Genomic DNA, 19,729 nt, shown 5'->3' with positions numbered 1-19,729 from the left:
AGTCAGTATCTGTTCTGCAAAGAAGTTCATTGGAACCTTTTTTCAGCTTCCACATGTCAGTGATAGGATTTTATGTTGGTGTCTCATTGTCTGACTGACTTCATTTAACATGATAATTTCTAAATCCATCAATGTTGCTAAAAATGTCGGTATTTCGTTCCTTTTACTGGCTGAGTCATATTCCATGTGTATATGTACCACATCTTCTTGATCAACTCCTCTGTCGATGGACATTTAGGTTGTTTCCATGTCTTGGCTATTGCAAATAGTGCTGCAATGAACATTGGAGTACATGTGTCTTTGTGAGTCATGGTTTTCTCTGGATAGATGCCCAGGAGTGGGATTGCTGGATCAAATGGTAATTCTATATTTAGTTTTCTGAGGAATTTCCATACTGTTTTCCACAGTGGTTGAACTAACTTGCAATCCTACCAACAGTGTAACAGGGTTCCTTTTTCTCCATACCCTCTCCAGCACTTATTGTTTATAGACTTTTTGTTGATGGCCATTCTGGCTAGTGTAAGATGGTACCTCATAGTGGTTTTGATTTGCATTTCTCTAAAAATTAGTGATGTTGAACATCTTTTCATGTGTTGAACATGTTTTCATGTGTTTCATGGCCAATCTGTTCTCTTCTTGGAGAATCATCTGCTTATATCTTCTGCCCATTTTTGGATGGGGTTGTTTGTTTGGTATTGAGGGGTAGGAGGTGTTTATAAATTTTGGAGATTAATCTCTTGTCAGTCGATTCATTTGCAAAGATTTTCTCCTATTCTGTGTGTTGTCTTTTCATTTTGTTTAGGGTTTCCTTTGCTGTGCAGAAACTTTTAAGTTTAATTAAGTCCCATTTGTTTATTTTTGTTTTTACTGTCATTACTTGAAGAGGTGGATCTGAGAAGATGTTGCTGTCATCATCAGAGAGTGTGAATGTTTGGCCTATGTTTTCCTCTAAGAGTTTTATAATGTCTGGTCTTATATCTGGGTCTTTAATCCATTTTGAGTTTATTTTTGTGTATGGTGTTAGGAAGTGTTCTAATCTCATTATTTTACATGTGACTGTCCAGTTTTCCCAGCACCATTTATTGAAAAGGCTGTCTTTTCTCCATTGTCTGTTCTTGGCTCCTTTGTCACAGATTAGTTGGCTGTAGGTTCATGGGTTTAATTCTGGGCTTTCTATCCTGTTCCACTGATCTATATTTCTGTCTTTGTGCCACTACCATATGGTTTTGATGATTATTGCTTTGTAGTATAGTTTGAAGTCCAGGAATCTGACTCCTCCAGTTCCATTTTTCTTTTTCAGGATGTCTTTGGCCATTCTGGGTCTTTTGTGCTTCCAAACAAACTTTAAAATATTTTGTTTTAGTTCTGTGAAAATTTGCCTTGGTAATTTGATAGGGATTGCATTGAATCTGTAGATTGCATTGGGTAGTATAGTCATTTTGAAAATGTTGACTCTTCCAATCCATGGTTTGTCTTTCCATCTGTTTCTGTCATCTTTGATTTCCTTCATCGGCATCTTATAGTTTTCAGAGTAAAGGTCTTTTGTCTCTTTATGTAGGTTTATTCCTCAGTATTTTATTCTTTTTGATGTGGTGGTAAAGGACATCATTTCCCTAATTTATCTTTCTGATCTTTCATTGTTAGTATATAGAAATGCAGTCTATTTCTGTGTATTAATTTCGTATCCTCCGACTTTGCCAAATTCATTGATGAACTCTAACAGTTTTCTGGTAGAGTCTTTAGGATTCTCTAGGTATAGTATCATGTCTCTGCAAATAGTGGTAGTTTTACTTCTTCCTTTACAATTTGGATTCCTTTTTTTTCTTTTTCTTTCCTTATTGCTGTGGCTAGGACTTCCAAAACTATGTTGAAGAGTAGTGGTGAGAGTGGACATCCTCGTCTTGTTCCTGATCTCAGTGGGAATTCTTTTAGCTTTTCACCATTGAGAATGATGTTCGCTGTGGGTTTGTCATATATGGCCTTTATTATGTTGAGGTAGGTTCCCTCTATGCCCACTTTCTGAAGGGCTTTTATCAGAAATGGGTGTTGGATTTTGTCAAAGGCTTTTTCTGCATCTATTGAGAAGATCATATGGTTTTTATTCTTCAGCCTGTTAATGTGGTGAATCACACTGATTGATTTTTGGATATTGAAGAACACTTGCATCCCTGGGATAAATCCCACTTTAGTGTAATTTGCAATCCTTTTAATGTATTATTGGATCATTTTGCTAATATTTTGTTGAGGATTTTTGTATCTACGTTCATCAACAAAACTGGCCTGTAGTTTTATTTTTTTGTGCTATCTTTGACTTTTTTGGTATCAGAGTGGTGGTGGCCTCATAGAAAGAGTTTAGGAGTATTCCTTCCTCTGTAATTTTTTGAAATAGTTTTAGAAGGATAGGTGTTAGCTCTTCTCTTAATGTTTGATAGATTTCACTCATGAAGCCATCTGGTCCTGAACTTTTGTTTGTTGGAAGTTTTTAAATCACAGTTTCAATTTCAGTACTTGTGCTTGGTCCATTTGTCTTTTCTATTTCATCTTGGTTTAGTCTTGGAAGATTGTACTTTTCTAAGAATTTGTCCATTTCTTCTAGGTTTTCTGTTTTATTAGCCTAAAGTTGCATGTAATAGTCTGTTATGATCCTTTCTATTTCTGTGATGTCTGTTGTTACTTCTCCTTTTTCATTTCTAATTTTATTGATTTGAGTCCTCTCTTTTTTTTGTTGATAAGTCTGGCTAAGGGTTTATCAGTTTTGTTGATCTTTTCAAAAAACCAGCTTTTCATTTCATTGATCTTTTCTATGGTTTTCTTCATTTCTTTTTTTTTTTTTTTTTTTTGTCTTTTTGCTATTTCTTGGGCCGCTCCCACGGCATATGGAGATTCCCAGGCTAGGGGTCTAATCGGAGCTGTAGCCACCGGCCTACACCAGAGCCACAGCAACACGGGATCTGAGCCGCATCTGCAACCTACACTGCAGGTCACGGCAACGCCAGATCGTTAACCCACTGAGCAAGGGCAGGGACCGAACCCGAAACCTTATGGTTCCTAGTCGGATTCGTTAACCACTGCACCACGATGGGAACTCCGGTTTTCTTCATTTCTATTTCATTGATTTCTGCTCAGATCTCTATGATTTCTTTCCTTCTACTAACTTTAGATCTTGTCTGTTCTTCTCCCTAAAGCTGCTTTAGATGTAAGTTAGCTTGTTTATTTGAGCTTTTTCCTGTTTCCTGAGGTGGACTTGTGTTGCTATAAACTTTCCTCTTAAAACAGCTTTTTCTTCATCCCATAGGTTTTGGAGTGTTGTATCTTTGTTGTCATTTGCTTCTAGGTATTTTTTAATTTCCTCTTTGATTTCTTCAGTGATCCACTGGTTGTTTAGTAGCATGTTGTTGAGTCTCCAAGTGTTTGCGTTTTTTCAGTTTTTTTCTTGTTGTCAATTTCCTGTCATATAGCATTGTGGTTGCAAAAGATGCTTGATATGATTTCAATTTTCTTAAAGTTACCAAGTCTTGGAGTTCTTGTTGTGGCGCAGTGGTTAATGAATCCAACTAGGAACCATGAGGTTGCAGGTTCGATCCCTGGCCTTGCTGAGTGGGTTAAGGATCTGGCATTGCCATGAGCTGTGGTGTAGGTTGCAGATGTGGCTTGGATCCTGCATTGCTGTCACTGTGGCATAGGCTGGCAGCTACAACTCTGATTAGACCCCTAGCCTGGGAACCGCCATATGCCATGGGAAGTGGCCCTAGAAATGGCAAAAGACAAAAAAAAAAAAATTTACCAAGGCTTGATTTGTGGCCCAGGATGTGATCAATCCTAGAGAATGTTTCATGTGCGCTTGAGAAGAATGTGTATTCTGTTCCTTTTGGATGGAATGTCCTTAAATATCTATTAAGTCCATCTGGTCTAATGCTTTATTTAGGGCATGTATTTCCTTGTTGATTTTCTGTCTGGTTGACTGTCCATTGCTGTAAGTGGGGTGTTAAAGTCCCCCACTATTATTGTGTTGTTGTCAATCTGTCCTTTTAAGGTTGTTAGCAGTTTCCTTATATATTGAGGTGATCCCATGTTGGGTGCATAGATATTTAAAATTGTTACATCTTCTTGGATTGATCCTTTGATCATTATGTAGTGACCTTTTTGTCCCTTAAAATATTTTTCATTTTAAAGTCTATTTTGTCTGATATGAGTATTGCTACTCCAGGTTTCTTTTGATTCCCATTTGCATGGAATATTTTCTTCTACTCTCTCACTTTCAGTTTGTATGTGTCCCTAGAAGTGAAGTGAGTCTCTTGAAGACAACATATATATAGATTGTATTTTTGTATCCATTCAGCCAGTCTATGTCTTTTGGTTGGGGCGTTTAGTCCATTAATATTTAAGGTAATTATTGATATGTATGTTTTTATTGCCATTTTATTAATTGCTTTGGATTTGTTTTTGTTGCTCTGTTTTCTTCCCGTCTTCTCTTATTCTCTCCTCTTCTGGTTTGATGACTATCTTTAGTGTTGTATTTGAGTTGATTTTTCTTATTTATTTGTGTATCAATTGTAGATTTTTGGTTTGCAGTTATTCTGAAGTTTTGATATAGGAGTCTATATATATGCAAGATTGTTTTAAATTGTTGGTCTCTTAATTGCAAGTGCATCTCCAGTGTTCTGCATTTGTACCCAACTCTTCTCATGATTTCTGATTTCAGTAGCATATTTGTACATGGATGATTTTGTATCTCTACTGTATATATACCTTTACTGGTGAGCCTTGTCATTTGTGGTATTTTTGTTTTCTGTTGTGGCCTTTTCTTGTCTGTCTAGAGAAGTTCCTATAGTATGTGTTGTAAAGCTGGTCTAGTGTTGCTGAATTCTTTTAGCTTTTGCTTATCTGTAAAGCTTTTGATTTCTCCTTCAAATCTGAATGAGAGCCTTGCTGGGTAAAGTAATCTTGGTTGGAGGTTTTTTCCTTTCATCACGTTAGGTATGTCATGCTACTCCCTTCTGGCCTGCAGAGTTTCTGCTGAAAAATCTGCCGATAGCCTTATCAGGGTTCCCTCGTATGTTATTTGTTTCTTTTCCCTGGCTGCTTTCAAGATTTTCTCTTTGTCTCTAATTTTGGTCAGTGTGATTAATAGGTGTCTCGGGGTGTTCCTCCTTGGGTTTATTTTATGTGGTATTTGTTGTATTTCCTGGATTTGAATGAGCGGGTCCTTTCCCATGTTAAGGAAGTTTTCAGGTATTATCTCTTTGAATATTTGTTCTGTCCCCTTCTCTCTCTCTTCTCCTTCTGGTACCCCTGTAATATGCATGTTGGTGAGTTTAACTTTGTCCCAGATTTCTCTGAGACTGTCTTCATTTATTTTCAATCTTTTTTCTCCTTTCTTTTCCACATCTCTGATTTCCATTAATCTGTCCTCCACCTCGCTTATTCGTTCTTCTGCCTCCTGTATTCTGCTGTTAGCTGCTTCTAGTGAATTTTTTATTTCAGTTATTGTATTTTGCATCTCTTCTTAAGTTTTATATCTTGTATCTCTTTGGTCAGTGTTTCCTGTAAGTTATCCATCTTTGCCTCCAGTTTATTTCCAATGTCTTGCATCATCTTCAGCATCAACAATCTAAAGTCTTTTTCCTGGAGAAGTGAGAATCTCCTGATCACTTAACTGTTTTTCTGGGGTTTTTTTCTTGCTCCCTTTTCGGAGTCATAGTTCTCTGTCTTTTCATTTTTATAGGTTTTTGGTGTGGTGACCTTTTTACAGATAACAGAGTTGTAGCCTCTCTTACTTCTGATGTCTGCCCCACTTGTGTATGAACTTGGTACCAGGGCTTGCTGTAGGCTTCCTGCTGGGAGGGACTGATGCCTGCCCACTGGTAGGTGGAGCTGATTCCTATCCCTCTGGTGGGTGGGGCTTTGTATCTGGGTGAGATTAGAGGTGGCTGTGTGCCTGGGGGTCCTTAGGCATCCTGATGGGTGGGGCTTTGATCCCACCTGGATTGTTGTTTGGCCTGGGGCTTCTCACCACTGCTGGGGCCAGATTTTCCCAGAATGGCCACCTCCAGAGAAAGGCATGCTGATGAATATTTCCAAGAGCTTTTCTTCCAATGTCATTCCCCCACAACGAGCCACATTCACCCCTGTTTTCCCAGGAGGTCCTCCAAGAACTGCAGTCAGGTTTGACCCAGATTCCTATGGAGATTTTGCTTTGCCCTGGTACCCAGTGCAAGTGAAAGTCTGTGTGAGCCTTTTAAGAATGGGGTCTCCATTTCCTCCAGTCCTGTGGAGCTCCTGCACACAAGCTCCACTGGCCTTCAATACCAGATGCTCTGGGGACTCTTTCTCCCAGTGCCAGATCCCCACACTTGGGAGTTTGATGTGGGGCTAGTACTCTCACTCCTGTAGGTGAGTCTCTGTGATATAGTCACTTTCCAGTCTGTGGGGCTTCCCACTCGGGAGGTATGGGGTTGCTTATATCACGTAGTCACCCGTCATACCTCTTGATATGGCATCCTCTTTTTTTTTCTGGAGTAGGATATCTTTTTGAAAGTTTCTGGTCCATTTGGTTGATGATTGCTCAGTATTTGGTTTTAAGTTTTTTTGTTTTTAGGAGAAAAGTTGAACTCCAGTCCTTCTATTCCTCCATCCTAATCCAATCTCCAACTGGATTCTGTCTTATTCTCTGTGGTATCCTTGGCACCAGGCCCAGTGTACTCACTCAACAAGTAATTTTCATTAAAGCAGTTTCTCAGATTTTTCTTCTATGGGAAGGCATTTATGAATGACCAAATTATTTCCTTTTATCACAGCCATATTTGCTGTGACAATGGCTAATATTTCCATATTTCCTCTTCTGGTATTAATAATACCCACTGATTTTATTGCTCAAACCACCAGGATTCTCTTTCCTTTAAGCAGCATAGGGCTCTGGGGATTCAATTTGCAAGAACAGCACCATTTTCTGCCTTTGCTCAGCACCATATTAAACTCAGAAGAATGGCCTTATGTCCACCTTGCCCTCAGTTTGTCACAACAGAAAATTACTAGTCAGGTGTCTGTCATAAAGAGACACATACCTAGGCTCAAACTCCCCCTGATTCACACAGCTCACAGCCAGGAGACAATTTACTGCATAATCCTTGGTGGATCTTCAATGATGGAGAAGTTACTACCTTTATCAGGGAGCTACTTTGAAGACTCCTCATAAAGATGATGAATGATCATTTGCCTCCTGTATTATCTTTGTTCCATTCCATTTCAGTTTAATTTCCAAAAAATTGGCATGGAATAGAGCATTCCTTCAGTGAAAAGTGAGAATTTGGATTCTAGGTCCTTGGTCTGCTCTTTTGACATGCCAACCTGTTCTTTGTTCTTTATTTGCTCAGCCTGACTATATCCTCGCTTTCACGTGCTAGGTTTTTTTTTTTTTTTTTTTTTTTTTAATGACCTTCATGCTATGAAGTTTTGAGTGCTCACAAAATTCATATGTTGAGGTCCAAACCACCAAAGTGGTGGTCATTGGAATCTGATTGTAGGATGAGGATGGAGGCCTTACAAGTGGATTTATTACCCTTATAAAAGAAGGCCAAGGTAAGCCCCTCACTCTTATGCCCTGTGACATTACAAGAGACTCTACAGTGTGAGATCTGGAGCAGGCTCTCACCAGAACCTGACCACGCTGACACCCTCATCTTGGATTTCCAGACTCTAGAACTGTGGTCAATGCATTTCTGCTCTTTACAAACTACCTAGTTCTTTGCTATTCTGTTGAAGAAGCAGGAGTAGTCTAAGACTTTACTTGGCCTATTGTTTCCTCAGAATACCTCCCAGGAGTCTGTAAAATAACCAAAGGCACAGAAACCATCTGACACAACCCTCTTTCCTAGTCTTCTAGTATAGTCCCTATCATTTCAGGACCTCAATAAATATTCATGAAGGGAACAATCAAGGTAATAATAGGAGAAGAAATAATACCAACATACATTAGTAGAAATGCTATAAGAGGACAATAAGTCAAAGATACTTTAGAAATTCTTCCTCCTTCTACTAGGGAAGTTATAATGTAATATTTGCGAGGGTTTTTTTTTTTTTTTTTTTAAGATTATTTGCAGGACTATTTTCAAGTGTGAATATTGGGCGAGAATCAGGATTGGCCATAAATGGAGGTCTCACTCTCACGTTTAGTTCAATGATCCTCAAGTACCTGCAAGGAGCTGCCTGATCATACTTTTCTTGTCTCACTTAGGTAAGAAGGAAACAATTTTTAGTGTCTCCACACGTGTGGGTATTTTCCTCATTGGCCTATGCCTTTGGAAATCAACTTGAATGCTTCTTTCGAAGAGTCAATAATGCTGTTAACTCTGAATTACTTTCATCTCCCCTAAGCTGAAACCATGGAATCAGACTTTGGTTTAGATTGATTTTTTTAAAAAGTGTGTGCAAGCAAGAACATCGGTTAGTTTTTTTTTTTTTTAATTCCAATCTAGAATTTCATTAGTGTAAATAGTGTAAAAGTGAAAGTTGGTCTTAGTCACTGAACTTGTGTCCTCTTCACAAGTTTGTCACTAAATAATTTCCCAACTTCTTTGCACTTGGATTCCCATGAGCATCAATTCAGACCAGCTAATGTGAGTAGAAGTGATATTGCCCTGTACTGTCTGTCCCTTGGAAACATCCCATGTGATCCACCATACTTTTACCATTTACCACAGACTGGAATAGACTGAACTACTACAGACAAATTTGAGTCATATGCTGAATATGCCAAAGCCACGCAACGGAGGGTACCTATGTCACTGAATCACTGTTTGGAAAAGAGCCAACTAGAAAAGTCATCTGATCAGTAATGCCAGCATTGTGCTCTGATGCAAAGGAAAGATAACGATATGTGTTATGATCAGAATCCTGACAGTTTTCTGTTACCTGTTGAGGAAGGTAGCATTAAGTTAACTAACAAATGTCTTTAACAACAGACTATTCTAATAACCTTTCCATTACAATAAACTTCACACATAGGAACAGCAAATGCCCCCATATGCTAACAAGATTTAAGATTAAATAAAATAGTTATCTAGGGAAATAGATCATATTCGTCTCTTTATATATATGTTTGTTAATTCATGATTTTCAGGTCAAATAGTTGTCAGCATTTGTGGAAATATGAGTCGGGGTTGCTTGGAGGCTAAAACAAGCAATCATATGACTCATTAGGGAGTGCCACAGTGTGATTTTTTTCTCTTTGGACATCTCTTTGAGGATTGTTACATGAGGGAGAGACACTCTCCAATTTTGACCCTGACAACCTCCCAGGCACAGAGGCTATATTCCTTTCCTTTCAGATAGCGATGGATGCCTTGGAAATATTTCCGGACAACAGTTTCCCAGTAGGGACAAGCCAGATTGTCTTTGTCCATTTGCTTCCACAGTTGTTCCAGGCTGTGATCAAGCCTAGAGAGCAGTTGATCAAGGAGAGTGTTGTTCCACGCAGCTCGGCTCTCCTCTGTGTTGAAGAGGTTGCTGATCTGCTGGAGTATCAGATGGTGGTAACAGGTGCCTTGAGTCATCTGGATTGGGGTGTTATTGTCTCGTTTCCAGGGAAATTTGAAATCAGTTCTTTCCTTTAGACACAACTGAGAGGGGATCCTTTTCATCCACCACAAATATGTGGAGATTTCCCTATTTTCTTGGCTAGGGATCCCAGACAAGTTCTGGCCAAGAGAGCAAGCAGGAGTGGAGCAGAGCATCACTCCTGCCACCAGCAAGTAGATTTGGGCCATTGAGAATTTCAGTGATTCTTCAAAAGGCCGCTGGGGAGCAAGCAGGCGCCGCTCAACAGTTAGCACAAATGTTCCTTCTCTGGAACCCCAGGCAAAGTGTTTCTCTGGGCGGCCGCCAGAGGGTGTAGGATGTCTTTTTATGGTATTAGGGAAACGCTGACTTGCCAGTTTTTGTTTTCAGTGTCCCTGGCAGCGGGAGAGAAGAGTCCCCAAGTCACTGAGCAATTTTGTGGTGATTTAATAGTGAGAAAAAAACCTGCGTTTTCGTGGTGCTGAGTGCTGAGAAGGGAGCCTTGTCACGGTCCTGCCAGCGAATTTTTTCTCCTATAGGGAGAACAGAAGCTTGGATTTTCTGGACTTTCCCCTGAGTTTTGTGCGTTGTTTTTGCCCAGAAATTTTAGCGGGGCCTTTTTAGGAAAGAATCCATCTTTTGATGGATCTGAGGCTCAGAATCAGAATAAATTGTAGCCAATTTTAGAGATTAGGACTCCTTTCTAGTGCTATGCAAACAGCTTAAGAGAAATTCGGACTCAGCAGCGATGGGGGGACTGGGCAGTGATGGGAATGCCCTGGGGGTGAGTTGGAGCTCGGCCACCGCCCAGGGCAAGGGCAAGCAAGCTGTGCCCCTAGATGTCTGTGACTTTCCTGTTATCTTTCAAAGATACAGGGTTGAAGTGGTTAAAGCGGTGGAGAAAATACTGAAGAACTGAAAAGGAGGAATGCTTAAAAACCCAAAACATTTTATTTTTTATATATTAAAATTAATATTTAATTTAATTTATCTTTATTTTACAGTAAACATTTTTTAATGTCTATTTTTCAAATAGTTTTATGGCAAGTTCCCTGGTGCCCTAGTAGTTAAATACTCAGCCTTGTTACTGCTGGGATTCAGAGTGGCTGCTGTGGCACAGGTTGGATCCCTGGCTGGGAACTTGCAATTGCCAAGAGCATGGCCCAAAATAATTTTTTAAAAAATGAAAATAGTTTTTTTGAAAATAATAAACATTAAACAAAGAAAATGACAGTATTTTATTAAAAACTATTTAAAATTTACTTTCTGTATACTAAAAGCATAATTTAGTTTTTCCTTCCTGACTTTAATGGAAGCAAACTCTACTATTTTCAAAATTATTTGCTTGTTTTTAATTGAGAGAATTACTATGTTTGATAATTTTTCTAGACTCAGTGACAGTCTAAAATAATTTGTACTCAACTCAGGTTACTGAAACCCCTTTCAGAGAACCTCAACTTGACTAGATTGTTAGAAAGAAGAGTTAGGCGTTCACATGGTGGGTCAGTGGTTAGTGAACCTGATTCATATCCGTGAGGATGCAGGTTCAATTCCAGGTCTTGCTCAGTGGGTTAAGGACTGGACGTTGCTGCAAGCTGTGGCTTGGGTGGCAGATGCGGCTCGGATCCTGTGTTGCAGTGGCTATAGTGTAGGCCAGATGCTGTAGCCCCAATATAACCCCTAGCCTGGGAACTCACATATACCTCGGGCGGGGGGGTGGGGGGCGCTAAAAAAAAAAAAAAAAAAAGAGAGAGAGAGAGTGTTAAGAAAGCTTAGAAATAAGGACCCCAGTTGCTAGAAGGCTAACCCTCTCTGGCAGAATCTTGGAGATCAGCCTTGCTGAGCCTCTGTCTAGTTCATAAATCCACTCAGGCAATGTAAACAGTGCTTTGAGAAAACTAGAATTACAAGGAAGGAAAATGGTAGATTTCAGAAAATCCTGATCTTAATCTGGATAATCGTAATCATGTTGTTAAGGAGTAATAACAATTTTATTGCTTCCTTATCATGGACTGACCACTTTGTAAATTTTTTCAAATGTTAACTCTATTCTCTCATTAACTCTATTTGGATCACATTCACTTATACAACAGGAGAAAAATATAAATATGGACAGATGTACCTAATATACAGGGGCAAACCTGAGTGAGGAGGCTTCCAATGAATTGTCTGGAGGAGCCCATTAAAGAAGGGGAAAGTTGGAAAATAATATAATCTTTAGGAATGAATGAAATAATCAGAGGGAAGAGCATGTGATGACAAAAGATGCTTAATTGCACTTCAGATGCCAGAGTGTAGCTATGTGTTGCTTTGTAGGGCAACAGGTGTTGTGGTCTGAAGTGACTTTACATTGTAATGAAAAATAGACAAAATCTGTATTAGTTAGAAGAGAGTAAATATTTCTGCCAATTCAAAAAAGGGAAGATTTTATGACTGATTTCTTTAGTGATACATAGTAAAATAAGTTTATTAACCCTCCAATGCAGATTCCTGAAATCTATTTATTTTTAGGATTTGCTACTTTTTGTGACTTTAACAACAAAGAAAATACACATAACAGTTTCTACCATATGAGCTCTGATGTTTCTCCTTCGGGATGACAACTTAGGTGTCACTCTCCACCTGGTTCCACAGGAATGAAGTCACTGAACTTTCCTACACCCTGAAAGGAGGTCAGGGTGGGGATCAGGAAGGAGGCACTCTGTGCTCTGGGAAAACTGACAGTGCAGGCCTTCGGATAGTAGATCATTTCAGGAGCAAATTTTATGAAGCCAGTTTCTTACCTCTTATACCTCGAAAAGCAGTAAAGTCATGAACAAAGACATCTGCTGCTCGTGATGATCAGCAACCTTCTACCAAGAGTGTCTTTGATGGCGGGTTCATCATTTACCAAAATCGTATATACACTGACCTCCCCCCAACCCCGCAGCCCCCTGGAGCAGTTCCTTAGAGCTGTCAGAGAAGCTGACCTCAGAAGGTCCTCCCAAATAACCGAACTCCAAGCTCTCATGTTGTCCATTGTTTGTTCAGTGGACAAGACCTCTTCGGGTCAGCATGCTCTTGTCATTCCCAAAGAGGACAAGTCTGCCTCTCACCTCCAGCCCAGACTGGACCTTCTGTTGTCAATGGTGAGTCCGGGACATTCATCTGGGGGTTTTCTCACAAACCTAGAATTTCACTCAACTTCTGTTTGCAATTGGTGGAAGGTATTGGCAGCCATAAACCCTAATGGGAAAGGAAACAGCTGTATGAATGGGCAGTACAGCTTAATGCAGAGTGGATGAGGATTTCCTACCTGAAGAAAAGGATTGTGGTGATGGAGTGAAAGAATGGTATCCAGAAAAGCAGAGGGGAAGAGGGCAGTGTGCCAGGTGTCAGAATCAACACATAGATACATGCTTTATTATATATGCAGTATTATTTTATAGTATCTTTATATGCATGGATACTCTATACATACATTTATGTGGGTGTTTATTATATTTTGTATATAATTGCATATCATTGATGAGACACTGTTTCTCAATTCTGTTTTGCTGACTGTCGGTGTTTTGCAGTCAGTTACAGAGGGGTAGGTGAATTCATTATTTCCCTTTATATTTGTATGAAAACAAGAAAATAACCACTACCTATTTAGCTCTTAGTGAGTGATACTCTAAGTGCTCTTGAACGTTCTAGATTGGCTACTCGTCACAACACCTCTTGGAATAGTTTCACTTTATATTTGAGAAAGCTGAGGCTCAGGGAAGTTAACGTGGTCCCACAGGATCACCCATATGTCCTGGAAGAATATAGATTCAATGTGGAATCTTTTATCATATATGAATAATTGTTTCATCTCATGCAATTCTCCAGCCCTTTGTTTTCTTTTTCAGTGCTTTCTGAAGGTTGTTCTTCCACGGTTGACTCCTAACTGCACTGATTACTCCATCTCTGTGCCCTTTGCAGGCTCACCTTCCCTGTCTCAGGCTTAAAAGTTGAAGATCTTCATAAGCTGTAGGTCATCTTCTCATTCTACATTCTACTGCTAAGAAAGGACTCCTTACCATGTCCTGATTTCCAAATAATGCAACAAACAATTGCAAATTACTATCTCAGGATGTACATTGTTGCAGATTCTGAGTCCACATATGGACTTACCAATGGGAAATCTGTCTGTAGCTGTTTCTTGGGCACTTTCTAGAACACATCTGCTTTCTCCCCTTCTTGAGATGTGTCGTTCGAGATTCTGATGAGAGAATCCCTTTGCCTCTTTCTCTCATTGCAACAGGTAACTTAATTGAAATAATTTAGCATAATTATTGCTTTCATATCTCTTTCGCTTCCAAAGTGAAAGCTCCAAAAGAAGATATTTGGTATTTACTTTTTTCACCTCTGTGTTCTCAGAACTATCACATAACTGATGTAGGAATATAAAGTTCTAAAATATAATCAAGAACTCAAAGAAATGAATGAGGAGTATAATTCATCATCCAATTTTTACTATGGATGGTAAATTTTTGTTATTTCTTTTTGTAAGAATAAACAACACCAGATGTCTTTTGGGGAAGTGTTGGATAAATTAAACAGGAAAATAATATGATAAAATATAATGGTAAAAATACTTTGTTGGATTTGAACACATTATAAGTTTAACCATTATGTTGCATGAACAAAAGAATTTTAAATGACATGCATGTTATGACCGAAATGAAGTAGATGAATAAATAAATGGATGCTTTAGAACCCTTTGCTTATTAATCACTTTTATTTTAAACTCCTGGTCTGTTAATTCCTAACTCTCTACTCTGTCTGAGTCTACTGATACTTGCTCTCTCTTTTTTTTTTTTTTTCTCTTTTTGGGCTGCACCCATGGATAATGGAAGTCTAATCCACCCAGGCTAGGAGTCGAATCCAAGCTGCAGCTTTGGCTTACCCCACAGCCACAGCAAGGCCAGATCCGAGCTGCATCTTCTACATACACCACAGTTCAGGGCAACTCCAGATCCTTAACCCACTGAGCCAGGCCAGGGGTCAATCCACATCCTCATGGATACTAGTCAGGTTCATAACCCACTGAGCCACAATGGGAACTCCCTGCTCTGTCCATTCAAATGTATTTTTCACCTGTTAGTATGCTAAGTTTCCACTGAATGTTGAACATTTTGTACAGAGTAAACAGAATTCTGGTAAATTGGCCTTTAGGATGAGCATTTACATTTACCTTCCTAGGAATCTGACTGTTTTTGCTCTGGTCATGGGCTCCGTTTCTTCTTTTTATTCTATATAGCAACCAAGCTGCCTTATCCTTCTGGAGTGGTCTTCTTGAAAATGGCCTTCTTAGACCTGTTTGGTAAGTACCCACCATAGGAGAAAGGCCTGCATCTTTTTCATTATTGTATCATGAGCACAGAGTTCTAATAATTATACAAAATAATTATTAACAAAGAATTTTTAGATTTTTATCAGATCTCACATCAGAAACTTCCACTGACCTCCCATCATATCCTCACATGGCAGTACTTTTTAAGCATCACTGTACGATTTAGTACCTTTCTTCTGAGCCTCTTGGTTCACCATATCTCATCTCATAGTGAATATGAACAACATATGATGCTAGACAAAATTAGCCTTCTTTGCTTTCCTGATTTCACAGAATTTATTTTTTTTATGTTCTTTTTCATTTAGTATTTTTCTGGGCAAAGTTTGTCTTGCTACTTCCAAATAACTTTCTCTATCATCTTGAGATTAGTAACTTAATAGGGACCTAAAAATGGAAACATAAAGGGCCTATGCTTTATTTCCCTTTATATATTGAATAAACCTTTATTTTCCCTTTCCATTCAACTTTCTTAGAAAGCTGCTATTGCATTTGAATGCACTGAGGCAAAAGGAAAACAAATACACATCTGACTATGCTGAGTGAAAGTAGTGAAGTGACTCCCCAAGTGAAGAACTGCCAGTGAGCGTTCTTGTCAACTCCTATCATCCTCTATCAGCTCTCACTGAGGTCAGGTCCATCTGTCTCCCGTGTGGCGGATGGTTTCAAGCACAGAGCAGCTTACGAACATTCAACATCATATTAATCAAAATAATGATAAATTATCATTGTAAGCAATTAAACATGTCATGATTTATGTAAATCAAATTTAAACATCAATATGAGTCATCAATTCATCAAATCCATGAACTCTCTTCTGAAGCAAACACATGTCAAAAATGAAAACAATGCAGAGAAAAAAAATCACCCATATTCTATTCTAGGTCCCACCCTATATCTGTCCTCCAATTTAGATGGCAAATGTCTCAAACCTATTTTCTATAAATATTGTCTTTGCCTTATCACCCTTCCACTTTCCCCACTATGGATTCTGCTGATTAATTCCATGGAACAAGCTCTCACTAAGGCTACCAGTTCCATCTACCATTGCAGTGTAGTGGGTGCTTTCCACATACATTTTCACGAGTGCATAGAGTCTTCTAAGCAGGTTCAGTCTTTCAGTCATGGTGTCCTCACCCTTCTCCACTGTTCTCTTAACATATGACCATCCCCACTATTTCCTTTGTGGCATCCCCTCCCTTTTAAGGTTAAGGTCATAGGACTCAAATTTAAGCCCTTTTCTTGGGCTGAACTCTCTCTACATGTGATTCCCTTCTTCTGCCCCATGTTTTACAGTTCATGAAATTGCTTATAAATTTTCCAGTAGACATTTACACTCAAATGTGTACAAGTTAACTATAGATAACACCTAATGGTTTTATTTTTATATCATCACACAGCTTGATCCCTTTTTGGTGATGAAATTCTGTTTCTTCCCTTCTTCTCATTATAGCATTAAACATAATTGATATTCATGTCTAATACTAATTAGTATCATTTAAAAATAATTAATATTTAAAAATTTATAACATTGTTTTTTGGTTTATTTCCCTGAAAAAAATCAAAAATAGAAAAAAGCAGAGTTGGATTTATTATGTTCACTTCTGTGTCTTGAGGATAACATACAACCTGACTTAGAGGAAGTCTACTTTTACTTCTAAGGAGAATATATTTATACTGGGTAGATGAGTTATAGCAACCAGTGTTAGGCAGCTTACACATGCAGGCTTATTGTTTCTTTGATAAAGACAAAGCAAATACAAGAAGTTTTCTATAGTAAAAATTTAATCAACAAAAATTAATAAATACAAAGTACATATTTTTTCTATTAACTCTAATGTAAAAGTACATATAATACTTTATGAACCAAAATAATTTAAATCATATAAATAGTTAAATAAGTATTTAAATAGAAAAATAAATAGGCAGCAAGGGCATCTATAAGGATGAATCCATATAAATCTTTAGAGAAATAAATAAATATTTAAATAGATAAATACATAGAGCAGCAAGGGCATCTGTAATGAACCAGTGCCTGTAGAGCAGAACACGATGGTGCTCAATACTCCTGAAAACCTTTGACAAATTAATTCAGTTCACGGCAGGATGACAGAAGAAATAGGGGCCGTGACATGGCAGCACAGGAGGAAGTATGGGCTTGTTAGTCTGTGAGAAGCATTTCCGAGATGAACCAGGTGTCTGTCACTCCTTCTTCCTGAGTCTGTCTTGCAGGTTTGTGGAGGAAGAGAAGGCTCTCATGACTTCTGCCCTGATGATCTCCCAGGCACAGAGGCTGTAGTTCTTCTCCTGCAGATAGAGGGTGAGTCTGTGGAAGTATTTCCTCACAGCCAGGATGGAGTCCTCCTCCAGCAGGGGGGTCCCTTCCAGCCCCGCCTCCTGCATGACACAGGCTTCCAGGTCCCTGAGCTGCTGATCCAGTCCAGTGCAGAACTGGTGCAGGAGGCTCTCATCCCAGGCAGCAGCCGAGCCCTCTGTGCTGAAGAGCTGGAAGGTCTGCTGGAGCATCTCATGCACCAGAGCCATGGCTTGAGCCTTCTGGACCTGGTTGCCCCCAAAAGCCTCATGAGGGGATCCAAAGTCCCTTCTGTGGTCCAGGCAGGAGAAGGGAGAGATTCTCCTCATTTGTGCCAGGAGCCTCAGGGCCCTGGTGTGAGCCAGGCTGTGGGTCTGAGGCAGGTTGCAGCCCAGACAGCAGATGGCATTGCAGCTGAGCAGCACCAGGACCGTGAGGAGAGTTGAGGATGGGGCCATTGGGGACCTTGCAGATGCTGCTGTCCTGGCTGAGGGGGGTGACTCTGTGACCCTGCTCTCTAGGATGTCTGAAGACCTTCCCTCAGGCCTGTGTCTTAAATAGGAACACATTCATTTCCATTTTCTGAATGTCCCCTCTTACTTTCCACTTCTGTTTCTGCTTTTCACTTTGCACTCTCCAAATGGGTTAGGGCAACATTTTTCAGCCGTTTCTTTTTCATTATTGCCTTCCCTTCCTCTCTCTACAGAGCCTTTTTAGATTTTTTTTTTTCCTCATTGTGCCCCCATGAAATTTTGTAAACACAGGCATACTGTGTATCTATTTATATAGTCCATGGATATCTCTATTTTATCGATAGAAAAAGAAAGTACAAAGCTTACTGTTTATATTCAATGAACAGTTAGGAATGACACAAAGTTTTAAGCTATGAATGAAACATAATAGCTATTGAATTTTAATTTACCTTTATACTTAAATCTTGCAAACTAAGTTGGCAGAGTGACTTTTAGTGTAATATTTGACTTACATAAATAAAAACATTAAATTACATATTAAAATAAAATTTATATAATATAATAATACCAAAGTATGGATATATTTAAAAATGATTCAAGACTGGTCAAAATCATTGAAAGACTTAAATTATTCTCATCATATTTGTTCTACCTAACTTTTAACTTTACTTCATATTAGAAAATATTTTCTAATTTCACTGGCTAATAGTCATATAGATATTTTCAAATTTTTTCTATTTAGCACTTGACATAATTTTCTTTTTTTTCTTTTTGGGGCCGCACCAATGGCATATGAAGGTTCCCAAGCTAAGGGTCTAATTGGAGCTGCAGATGCCTGCCTACAGCACAGCCACATCATACCCGAGCGGCATCTGCGACCTACACCACAGCTCATGGCAACGCTGGATCCTTAATCCACTGAGTGAGGCCAGGTATCAAACCTCATGGTTCCTAGTTGGATTAGTTTCCACTCCCCAGTATGGGAACTCCTTGACATAATTATTGATGTGTTGAACAACCTTAGGAGAAATTCTGAAGAACTGAAAAGTAGGAATGTTTAAAAACTCGTAGCATCTTACTTTTTATATTTTTAACTTTATTTTTAATATAATTGATATCCATTTAATTTAAATTACCTTTAAATTATTTTTATCTTTTAATATTGTATTGAAATGTTTTAAAATATTAAAAATATTTGAATATTAAAACACACCATTATATCAAACTTTAATTTTTTTTTTTTTTTTTTTTTTTTTTTGCTAAGCACATGGCAAGGGGAAGTTTTCAGGCCAGGGCCAGGGATGGGACCTCAGCCACAGCTATAATGCAACCCATGGCAGTAACAATGCCAAGATCCTTAAGCTCCTGCCCCACAAAGGAACTCCAGAACTTTGCTTATTTTAAACCAAAAGTGGAAGTTCCCATTGTGGCTCAGTGGTTAATTAATCTGACTAGGAACTATGAGGTTGCTAGTTCTATCCCTGGCTTTGCTTAGTGGATTAAGGAGCCAGCCTTACTGTGAGCCGTGGTGTGTGTAGGTCACACTCTGCTCAGATCCCGAGTTGCTATGGCTCTGGTATAGGCCTGTGGCTACCGCTCCAATTGTACCCGTAGGGAACCTCCATATGCCCCAGGTGTGGCCGTAGAAAAATACAAAAGACCAAAAAAAACAAAAAACAAAAGCAATCATTTACTATAATTTTTATTCTCTAGGCTTTATTGGAAGTGTTAAGTTAATATTAATATCTTCAAGATTGCTTTTTTAAACTTGTTATAATTGAGAGAGTTGCCATGTTTGACAAGTTCTCCTGGATCTGTGCCAGTTTTTAATACTACTTAAGTCAGGTTACTGAAACACTGTTTCTAGGACTCCACCTTCACTCTATGGTTTGAAAGAGTTCATTTCCTGTACAAGCTCTTGGGAAATTTAGTAGATCAGACCATTTTAAAACTTTTTAGTAAGAATTTAAAGGCAGTGGAATTTGCCATATTGTCACTGGCAACTAGGAAGCTCCCTTTGAATGATTC

The 19,729-nt window shown here is 38.8% G+C and overlaps 2 protein-coding genes across 2 annotated transcripts; both read right to left on the bottom strand.

The window, feature by feature from the left end:
* IFN-DELTA-4 (interferon-delta-4) lies at positions 9,249–9,764 on the bottom strand. Its single transcript, NM_001164846.1, is given in 1 exon segment — positions 9,249–9,764. A coding segment is annotated over 1 exon segment (516 nt).
* On the bottom strand, positions 17,117–17,686 carry IFN-ALPHA-14 (interferon-alpha-14). Its single transcript, NM_001166318.1, is given in 1 exon segment — positions 17,117–17,686. A coding segment is annotated over 1 exon segment (570 nt).

Source organism: Sus scrofa, chromosome 1, assembly GCF_000003025.6.
Source record: "Sus scrofa isolate TJ Tabasco breed Duroc chromosome 1, Sscrofa11.1, whole genome shotgun sequence".
Lineage (NCBI taxonomy): Eukaryota > Metazoa > Chordata > Mammalia > Artiodactyla > Suidae > Sus > Sus scrofa.
This window is presented reverse-complemented; position numbering and strand designations above follow the sequence as displayed.